General features: G+C 46.1%; 1 protein-coding gene across 6 annotated transcripts in view; it reads left to right on the top strand.

Annotated features, from left to right (window-relative positions):
* The first annotated feature begins 4,722 nt into the window (after window positions 1-4,722).
* The window catches only part of pcdh7b (protocadherin 7b), a 102,884-nt gene continuing 96,316 nt past the window's right edge, over window positions 4,723-11,290 (top strand). For 2 of the 6 annotated variants that reach the window (XM_047608728.1, XM_047608719.1), the window contains exon 1: window positions 4,723-8,805. In XM_047608728.1, coding sequence (XP_047464684.1) covers window positions 5,731-8,805 — 3,075 coding nt within the window. In that variant the 5' untranslated portion in view covers window positions 4,723-5,730. The remainder of the gene's footprint in view (window positions 8,806-11,290) is intronic. The other 4 variants (XM_047608699.1, XM_047608709.1, XM_047608691.1 and 1 more) reach the window with 3 other exon arrangements.

Raw genomic sequence — 11,290 nt, 5'->3', positions numbered from 1 at the left:
TCTTGGCCTTCTTGCCCTCTCTTGTGATACAATGCTCACAAAGGCGATGTTCCACGGTCTGTTTTAAGTACTTTCCTTTATGGACTTACATATTTAAGTCCTTGTCTGTTTCAGTAGCAGAAGCTCTGTTCTTGATCTGTTCCAACTGGAGCTGGAACACCAGTACTTTAAAGACACAGTTAAAAAAAAAACTGTTAGTCTTTCTAGTGCCACTGGATTTTAATTTTGTTTAATTTTTAGTTTTTTGCAGAGAGCAGAAAAGAATTCCTGAAACATTGCATGGAAATCGCCAACACTGTAGTTACTACATCACGGCGGCTGAATGCCAATTAGCAACATTTTTCAGCAACAGTGGAGCAAAAATAAATTGCCAAAGAAGAAACAAAAAGGAAGAATATTGTGTTTGCGCCTTGAAGTTCTTCTACGATTTAAAAGACAACTCCGTTCTGGTTAAATGAATCTGAGACAGGCTGCGGTCAGGTTAGCCTAAAACCGATATTCCTGCTTTTGAAAAGACCATATACACTGATCAAGCATAACATTATGACCACTGACACGACAAGCAAATGACATGGATCATCATCAGTGGTCTGCTGGGGACCTTCATTCATTCATTCATGTGGATGTTACTGAGACGTGTAGCACCCAACTAGACCAGACCAGACACCCCGACTCCATAGCAATGACATTCCTTGATGGCAGCAGTCATCCCCAGCAAGATGCAGCCCGACACAGATACACCACAAAGCAGTGTAGGAACAACTTAAAAAACATGAAAAACCAAAAGTTGTTGACCTGGCCTCCAAATTCACTAGATGATCCACAGAGGACCCTCGCCTCAACCCACAGGACCCAAAGGCCCACACTAACGACATTCTTTTGGCAGACACCACAGGACACCCTCAGAAGACCCCTGATAAAGACGTACCAGAAGAATATTTAATCAGTGCGGGATATGGTGTTTGTTTGTGTGCCAATGCTTGAAAAACAGGAGAGGAACTGATGTGTGTCGGACTAGACTGATAGATCTATCAGTTCTGTTTTAGCTAGGCTCCACAAAAAATCCCACAGACCTTCTGCTGCTGAAAGTGCGATCAGACATAGACCAAAGACTCCTTTGTGTAACACTTGCACATTGCTGTCCTCCATTTATATGCAACATGGGAGAAACTGCAGATCGTCCCTGTGAATCCAAATCTAGCCATTTAGCGACTTGTGGGCAGAGCTTGTGTGATCACTTAGTATGCCCACGTAATTATTTTGAACTGCAACATTTCTCATGGCGCATATTGAAGTATTTATAGCCCGTGATAAATGTATAGAAACCGGGAGAAGAAAAAAAATGAATGCGAAGAAAATAGATATTCTGTGCATGCTCTTCTGGCGCATATAAAAGATTAAACCGTGCAATGGCTATTATGCGGTTAACAAGGCTTTGGTCGACTCTTTCAACAAAAGCCTTGGTGGAGGAAAACGTGTCAAATCAGTGGAGCAAAACTGTAATAACAAAAGGGGTATTTTTGGACTTGCAGCAATGCAGCCAGTCATTCCATTGCACCATCCTCACATCACCGGACAAAAGGATTTCCCGTTGACAGCTAGCATAATTGCAACTTTATTGCGCGCAGTGTTAGAGCTCCACAATAAAGCATTAACCACTGTAACATGTAAATAAGGACAGGCAGACATCTCTCCCCGTATTATGTTTATGAAATGGAACGCATTAATTCAGCAGACTGTGCAATCATCTCAGTTTTTCATTTTCTCTTCCCACATTTCATTAACGCTCCGAGACTGTCCACGGGGAGAGAGAGAGAAATAAGTTGAAGAAAGACGTACATCTTTTAAGATTAGTTTTTTTTTTTTTTTTGGAAGCTACAGCCATTCTGGAACTCAGCCATTACTTTATATTCCCTTTAAATAGTTTATATATAAAACATCAATCAGAGAAGGGATTTTATACAGGGGAAGGATGGGGGGTGGGGGGCACAGAGAAATGTATCCTCTCTGATCATAACTTGTTTTAATCTGTATCAGTCATAGCGTGGGAGTATGAGTCACTTCTTCTTTTTTTTTTTTTTTAACATCTCGTTTGCAAAACACCTCGTTTTTCACTGATGAGGTCTTTGCAGCGGCGCTGAGTGCTTTCCCTCGCATCATTTTAGACCACTCATCCACCTGAGAGCAAGATCAATGTTACGCGCAGCCATGATAATGATGCTCAGTGATGATTCGGAGCCTTGATCTTCACGGTTGTGATGGTAAACACTGTAACAGAATCACCTACATGCTCATTTCCACTTGGATATTACAGCAGCCTTGGGGCAAAGATGTATTATATTTATTTTATGTGAGTTCTTGTTTGATTCAATGGAGTCGTACCAGCTACTGAAAAGACAGCTTTGCAAGAAGATGAGCCTTATGCAAAACTTGACACAAAATTGAGCTAATTTCGGTTGGTGGAGCCTCCAACGCAAACGCCATCACATTAGATAACAGCGTCAGGTTATCCAATGCATAAAACATTAAATTGCAATTTGTTTCTGATTGTCAGCGCACTTTTCAATATCATATTTATGCTGATTTGCGCAATTTGGGAAGAATTGCGTCAGATAATGGATCAAAGTCATTGGTGCAGGGTAAAGTGGCAATATTGACTTAAATCTGATTCGTTTTCAGTTATTTTATGTCTTATCTACTTTATGGAGTCATAAATCACGTCACATGATAATGTCTGTTATCAGTACTTACCATATTTTGAACATAAAATATTCACAAGGGAAATAATTTGACCTACACCAATGACACATAACATGATGACCACATTCCAAAAGGTGTGCAGGTCTCCCTTGTGCTTTTAAAACAGTTCGGATCGATCAGAGAATGGACATGGGCCTTCTGAGGGTGTCCTGTGGTATCTGGTAACAGAATTTTGTTAGTGGGGGCCTTTGGGTCCTATGAGGGGAGGGTCCTCTGAGGATCAGGCTTCCAGAGCATCCCACAGATACTTGAGCACTTTGGGATATAGTGAATGCGGAGGCCTGGTCAACACCTTGTGCTGTTTTTCATGTTTTTTGAGCCGTTTCTGCTCCCATCAAGGAGTGTCATTGCCATGGGGTGGGGGTGCATGGTCTGGTCTGGATGGGTGGTAAATGTCTAAATAATGTCCACATAAATGCCAAGTCCAAACTTTTCTCAGCAGAGCATTGTATTGTCATAGTCAGTGTTATTTACTCCCCGTCAGTGGTTATAATGTTATGCCTGATAGGTGTTTAAAACCTTATCAGCTGTGTTGCGAAGAAATCTAACGAGAAACTCTAGAACGAAGAAAACGCAAACAATTCCTGCCGCATAGGTGCAACATGAGTGGATTTACCTTCTGTGCTGCACTCCAACCACTTGAGCAGGCTTGGTTTTAATTTGACGATAGAGGGCGCTAGTAAGCAAGGATAAAGCCACTGCTGGAATTCAGACAGCCGTCTGAGAAAGATGCAGCTGCTGAGACTTGCTGCTTCCCCACCTCCTCCTTCTCCCACCGTCCCTTCCTTCACTCACTCATTACGCACTGTACAGTTTCACATACAAGCATACTCCACGGTCCTTACGTTAAAACGGGAACGTGTTCTCAGTTCAAAGTTGAGGGGTATCCTAAAGCATTGAAGCAAAAGTCCTCGCTTTTATTTATTTATTTATTTGCACTTAACGCGGCGGTGCCAATGCGCATACGTGCAGCAGGAGGGATGGATGCACCTCAAACGCCGCAAAATACGCAAACCCCTTCATATCGCGCGTCCGCTGGGTAATATAAGCAAGCGGCTGGCCAGAGCGACCACCAGCCAGACGCGAACATCTCTTCAAAAAAAAAAATGTATCCAAGCACACGCACTCGAATGGCAACTGTGGCAGGACACACACGACGCACACTAATCTTGCACAAGGAGTGGGATTGCGCAGTGGCCGAATAACAAACCCTCAAGATCGCCTGAGTGGCCACGCAGGAGGGTAGAGATTTCAGTCTTTATTCATCTTTATGCAAATTAATTCACAGCCACTGTCTCGGATTCCTGGATGCTGAGTGGACTGAGCGGCACACGCAGTCGAAAGACACCGAGCCCGCTGCGCCGGAGAGCACAGCCGCCGGCGACCACACGCATTCGTATTAGTAACGACAGGGAGGGAAACTACAGCACTGCGCACACAGCCAGCACCGTCCCGTCTCGCCCGTCCTGCTGCGGCTGCCGTGCCGTAGCCGGCTTGACGGGCATCCGGGACCAACCGATCAAAACCAGATAACTTGTGTCAACCCTAGGCGTGCGTAAAAGTTTGTATTTGAGTGGCCTTGTCACACGAGGAATCGATTGCGGCAACAAGCGCACACAACCACGCCGCAGAGCCTTTAAAAAAAATCCAATAATGTCATTAAAGAATAACAGCGATACTGTAAAATACTTGTTTTCATCTGATATCGTGGCACATCGCCCACAGATACAATAATGAAGCTTCCGAAACGTCCTCATAAAGTGTCGGCGAGTCACGTCTCGAGAAAACACCAGTGAAAACGAGCACGTTAATGCATATTTCCTCTTTTCCTTTTTTTTTTTTTTTTGACAAATATAGACTGCTGGCCTCTGGAACCGGTGACTGAGACCAAGTCCGACCCTGTTTACGTGCGCTGCTGGGGGAGAAGAAACCGGAGGGAGGTGGAGAGAAGGAGCGAGAGAGAGAGAGAGCGAGAGAGAGAGAGTGTGTGAGAGAGAGAGCGTGAGAGGGGGAGAAGGGAAGAGAGAGAGACTGCAATATCATTTGTGAATCCCTCTCACAGTGCTGCAGATAGGGGCTGCCAACACATGCGGCGCGTCTGCAGGTGAGAGAACAGGCTGAGTATGCTGAGCAGAGTGAGGAATTCAACCAACGTTTCCTAAAAAAAGAAGAAGAAAAAAACTGCGTCGGATATACAATTCTTTTTCCTTTTTTAACACAACCCCATTTTTTTCTCTCTCGGCCGTGCATCGCGGAGTTTGCTCGCAAAAGGAGAGAGAACTGAGCTGTTCTCGCCAGTTGCAAGTGACTTAGAGGAAGAGAGCAGAATAGGAAGCCGGACAGGTAATTTGCTTCCCATTCATTTCCTCAAGATAAGAGCAGCCAACGCTTCGCCGTGCGACGAGTTTGGAAAATACGCGGGCATTTAAATGATCCACTGACATCCGTGGACGTATGATTGGACAGAGGAATATTTCAGCCTCACCCCAGCAAGAAAAAAGGAGATTCCACAAACTGTGAGTAAAAACGGAGCGACATGGACTGAATTCACTTTCTGGTGATATGATGCTCGGACTATGATATTCTGGCTTTTACGCACATGACATTCAAATACTTGGCACCGTCCGGAGCGCACGGAGCCTCTCTGGGGTCTTTTTTTATATATGTATTACTGCGGTTTTTTAATTAAAAGAAGGAAAGATCAACTAGCATCAGTGCTGAAGGAGGGAAAATAGGAGATAGAGGAAAGCCCGTGCACTTGCTGCTTTTCACTGCAGCAGGAGCGAAAGGAAGTCATCCGGAGGATGAAGTCTTACGCATCCCGAAAGAGAGGGCTTCATTCTTCATGAAATCAATATTAATTTTTCATCCTCGGACTTTCTATCAGTGATTTTTTTTTTTTTTTTTACTTTTATTTTTTATTTAAATATCTGAATTTTAAGTGGACATTTTTTTTTCCAGGGCTGAACAATGAGGACTACTGGTGCAGTGGACTATTTGTACTATTGCATGCTCATCCTGCAGTTTGTGCATCAGCCAGCTGCCAAGCAAGTGCTCCGGTACCGTTTAGCTGAGGAGGGACCCGCCGATGTCAGAGTAGGGAACGTAGCCACCGACCTGGGCATCGTCGCCGGGTCCGGTGAGGTGACGTTCACTCTCGAGTCGGGCTCAGATTTTTTCAAAATCGACAACATCACAGGTGAGCTCACCACCAACGAGAGACGGATAGACCGCGAAAAATTACAGCAGTGCCAAATGATATTTGATGAGAATGAGTGTTTTATAGATTTTGAAGTGTCGGTGATTGGACCAGCCCAGAGCTGGGTCGACCTCTTTGAAGGAAAAGTCATCATATTAGATATAAACGATAACACTCCGTCTTTCCCTTCCCCTGTCCTGACACTGTCTGTGGAGGAAAACAGACCCATTGGAACCCTTTATCTGCTGCCCACAGCCACAGACAGAGATTTCGGCAGAAATGGAATTGAGAGATATGAGCTTATTCAGGACAATGGGGAGAACTCACGGCGCTTGGGGTCTGCTGGGGATTCATACTCGGGGAAGAGGAGGTTTGATGAAGGAGCGAGCAGGAGCAGTGTCTTTGAACTGCAAGTTGCTGACACTACTGATGGAGAGAAGCAGCCTCAACTCATCATTAAAGGGGCACTTGATAGGGAACAGAGAGACTCCTATGAGCTCACGCTGCGCGTTAGGGACGGAGGAGATCCCCCTCGCTCCTCTCAGGCCATTCTGAGGGTAATGATCACTGACGTGAACGACAACAGTCCCCGGTTTGAGAAGAGTGTGTACGAAGCCGACCTACCAGAAAACAGCTCCCCTGGCGCCCCCATACTGCAGCTTAAAGCGGCTGATGCAGACGTGGGGGTTAATGGTCAAATAGAGTATGTGTTTGGGGCAGCCACAGAGTCAGTGAGGAGGCTGCTGAGGTTGGATGAGAGCACAGGGTGGCTGAGTGTGCTACACCGTATTGACCGCGAAGAAGTGAGCCAGCTGAGGTTTACAGTAATGGCCCGTGACCGAGGCCAGCCGCCCAAAATGGACAAGGCCACAGTGGTGCTAAACATCAAGGACGAGAACGATAATGTCCCTGCTATAGAAATACGGAAAATTGGACGCATTTTCTTAAAAGACGGGGTTGCAAACGTGGCCGAGGATGTCGTGGTGGACACACCCATCGCCTTAGTTCAGGTGTCTGACCGCGATCAAGGAGAAAATGGCATAGTGACCTGCACAGTTGTGGGAGACGTGCCCTTTCAGCTCAAACCGGCCAGTGAGATGGAGGGGGAGCAGAATAAAAAGAAATATTTCCTCCACACGTCTGCACCACTGGACTACGAGGCCACACAGGAATACAACGTGGTCATAGTGGCGGTGGACTCTGGAAGCCCCAGCCTGGCAAGTAATAACTCTCTTATCGTGAAAGTGGGCGACACTAATGACAACCCTCCTATCTTCAGCCAGAATGTAGTAGAGGTGTCATTTCCAGAAAACAATGCCCCTGGCGAGAGGGTGACAACAGTGGCAGCCATTGACGCAGATAGTGGCAAGAATGCTGAAATAGCCTATTCCCTAGACTCATCAGTAAATGGGATTTTCTCTATCGATGCAGACAGTGGAGACGTCCGAGTAAACACCATTCTGGATAGAGAGCAAACAGAGCGCTACGAATTCAAAGTGATAGCCAAAGATAAGGGCATAAACACTCTTCAGGGTTCTGCAACAGTGGTCGTCCTTGTGTCCGATAAGAATGACAATGAACCAAAGTTCATGCAGGATGTATTCACCTTCTATGTCAAAGAGAACCTTGATCCAAACAGCGCAGTTGGTATGGTTACGGTCATTGACGCAGATAAAGGCCAAAATGCGCAGATGGGTCTTTTCATCGAGGAAGAGGAGGAAATCTTCTCCATCGAGAACGAAACTGGGACAATTTTTTCCACCCTCTCCTTTGACCGAGAGCAGAAAACGACGTACACATTCCGTGTCAAAGCTGTGGACGGAGGCGACCCTCCCAGATCCGCCACTGCCACCGTTTCGCTTTTCGTCATGGACGAAAATGACAACGCTCCAACAGTCACCTTCCCAATAAACAGCTCGTACACCCTCCTTCCCCCCTCCAGTAACATTAGAACGGTGGTCCGAACCGTCCTAGCCACCGACACAGACACCGGCATCAACGCAGACCTGAACTACAGCATCATCGGAGGAAACCCCTTCAAGCTGTTTGAGATCGACGGGGCCACTGGGGTCATTTCACTAATGGCAAAGTTGGAACAGAAACACTACGGCCTCCACAGACTGGTGGTCCAGGTGAACGACAGTGGGCAGCCTTCGCAGAGCACCACCACCCTGGTCCATGTTTATGTTAACGAGACGCTTTCCAACTCCACAATTGTGGAGGCCCAGGTGGCCAAGAGCCTTAGCACGTCTCTCAACACCAACATTGCCGGCGACCCCAACTACGACCTCAGCAAACAGCGCCTAAGCATCGTCATCGGAGTTGTCTCGGGCATCATGACAGTAATTCTCATCATTCTTGTTGTTGTCATGGCCCGTTACTGCCGCCCAAAGAACAAGAATGGTTACGAGGCCGGCAAAAAGGATCACGAAGATTTCTTCACACCACAGCAGCACGACAAATCAAAGAAGCCCAAGAAAGATAAGAAGAAGCAGAAGTCCAAACAGCCGCTCTACAGCAGCATTGTCACCGTAGAGGCCTCCAAACCCAACGGGCAGCGCTACGACGGCGTCAACGAGAAGCTGTCGGACAGTCCCGGCATGGGCCGATACCGCTCAGTCAATGGAGGGCCGGGGAGCCCGGATCTGGCCCGGCACTACAAGTCCAGCTCGCCGCTCCCCACTGTCCAGCTTCACCCGCAGTCACCGACAGCTGGAAAAAAGCACCAGGCAGTTCAGGACCTGCCCCCTGCCAATACCTTTGTTGGCACCGGAGATAACATTTCCCTTGGATCTGACCACTGCTCTGAATACAGCAGTCAAACCATCAACAAGTACAACAAACAGGTAAGAAGACACATCTCAGTGTTCTTTTTTTGTTTCCCTCCACTACTCTTAAATGTCTTCTGCTTCTTCCTCTTAGTGTTCTCTCCACCATAATGCTTTCTGACAGGGCTAGTCTCAGTAGTCTTGTTGCCTTTATGGTGCTAATGTGTGTCAAGTTAGCGGTATTGATCTGTTTTGGTTTGGAGTGCCATTCACGTGTAATATTGAAAGGAAAGAGAAGGGTTTAGATTAGCGTAGGAAGGGGTATTGTTACCACTCGGCCAAACACGTCCAACTTTTTCACTTTTATCGCAGCGTGGGCTGAGGCTACCTTTTCCGTCAGGGGTGTCACAGCTACTAACCTCTGCAAATGTGTGTCTGAGTCTTGTAGACAGCTCACATAAGGGTTTGGTTTGCAGTTATTTTATCCCAGAGGGGAGCGTGGCGGGGGCCGGCTATCCTCCCCTTAGCCGGTGTCAAGCCCTGCCCTGCCCTCTGTGTGTGACAAGGCAGCCTTTTCTTCTTGTGAAAGGGAGAACAACAACAAAAAAAAAAAGCAAAGGAGAGAGAGAAAGGTACACTTTTGTGGCTTTTTGTGTGCTTCGTGAGTCAGTTTTACAGTCTCTGCATGAGTAGGAACATCTGGCCGGGAGGTCACACTAACATTCTTCTGTGCTTCAAGGTCTGCATCAATTCACTGACCTAGCAGTGAAAATGGACATTTTTATATCACCTAGCATATTGGGCCGTGGTGTCTTGAGCTCCCTTATCTTTCTCCTTGTACATAAACGTCTGCCATCTTGTACCTGCTTCTCCTCTCTTTCTGTTCTTTGCTTTTCCTTTTTTTCCCCCCCACGCCGACTCTTCTCAGCGTTTACGGCACAGAGAGAAGTCGTAGGTGGCACGATCTGGTATTTAATCTCCAGGAAATGTGTGTGCTCTCATTGATTCCATGTTGTTCTTTTTTTTGGTTGTTTTTGCTTTGTTTGGTGCAGCAACAGCGAGAAGCAAAGTTAATACTTAATGAAGCGGGGTGATTTGCGTTTTCGGGAAGGAAAAAAAAAGACGACATTGTTGTTTTTTTTTTCTTTCTATGGCAGTCTAATGAATTATTGATCTTTCTTTTACTTGGTGTCAGCACCGATCCTTTAGAATTCTGAAGTGTTTTCTCCCGATTTTTTTCCTTTCCTTTCTTTCCTGTTTTCCCCTTTGGTTCCCTCTAGATATCTCTGTTCGTGTTTGTCTTTGCTCGCTGCTGCCTTTTCTTCCCCTTCTCGTCATAACTCTCTTTTGGGCCTGTGCAGAGCATCCTTGCATGCCCCCTCTCTGTATTCCACTGTTTTCGCAGCCTCTGCCACATCATACCCCTTACAATGGTTCTCCCTGCCTTGCCTTTTTTTCTTTTCTTCTTGCAGTAGTGTCTCTCTCTCTTTTTTTTTTTAATCTCGACTCTCATCTCTCTATATCCCTCTCCCCCTCCCTCTTGCCGTCTCTCCTCTCTCAAATCATTTCGGCCCCCGTTTTTTACTCCCCCTGCCTGCTCTTCCTTTGCTCTGTCTCTTAACAGCCTCTAATATGGTGTATTCACTGAGCTGCTTCCCAGAGTGTGAGGAGTGCTGTTGCTTTCGGATGTCTCCTGCATAATTAAAAGGGCACTCTATTTGCTGCAGCAGCAGCAGCAGCATGTATTGTGTGTCACTATGCTCCACTTATATAATTATTTATTTACTCTCTACATTAAAGGCTGCTGTAACTTTTATGGGCTCGAGTGGAGCAAATTCAACCTGCAGTGCTCCCACAGAGTGATTCCTTTTGATTCATATCTTAAACAAGTTAAATTATGAGCTAATGATACTTGGCAGTATCATCCATGTTTATCGAAGCTGTTTTGGGATTTAATATACAGTAGCAGGAATTCAAATTGCCTTTCATAGACCCTATGGGCTCAGTAAACACTTAACTGTTGATGCATTCGCTTTGGGTGAATAGGGCGTAATTTAATAGCCGCACAAGAGAGCTAACTCAAGGGAAGGTGTGTGCTCATGTGCTCCAATAATGGCATTAAACCTGTATTAGATTAAGTAGTGAAACGGTCATGCTCTTGATTTTAGGGACGCTGCATCTAAAAATGTTCCGTTGTAAGTGCTAAAGACGTAATAAAACACTCAAGGGCACTTGTGTGCCTGAGTTACAGGACTCAGTTTGTGCGAACTCCTGATGGGAAACTATGACTTCACAGAATGGCATTTACATATTTTTGCGTTACATTTTCCAGTCTTTAAGCACGTGCTCGTATTGCAGAGCGGATATTGTTAGATGTGTTTGATCATTGTGTTTGTGTCATAGGCACCCTCACCCACAAAACCCTGCTCCCTTGCCACTCTCTCTCTCTCTCTTTTGGTCCATCTGTGGGAAGAGATAGAGACAGGCGCAAGAAAGACGGCCCTGTTAGCGGCGCAGAGAATGGCCGCTACTGTTTCACGGGGGACTTGGGGTTGGCCGGGAA

The sequence above is a fragment of the Mugil cephalus genome, chromosome 1 (genome assembly GCF_022458985.1).
Source record: "Mugil cephalus isolate CIBA_MC_2020 chromosome 1, CIBA_Mcephalus_1.1, whole genome shotgun sequence".
NCBI lineage: Eukaryota > Metazoa > Chordata > Actinopteri > Mugiliformes > Mugilidae > Mugil > Mugil cephalus.
The sequence above is the reverse complement of the archived record's forward strand: the minus strand, read 5'-3'. Positions and strand labels throughout refer to the sequence as shown.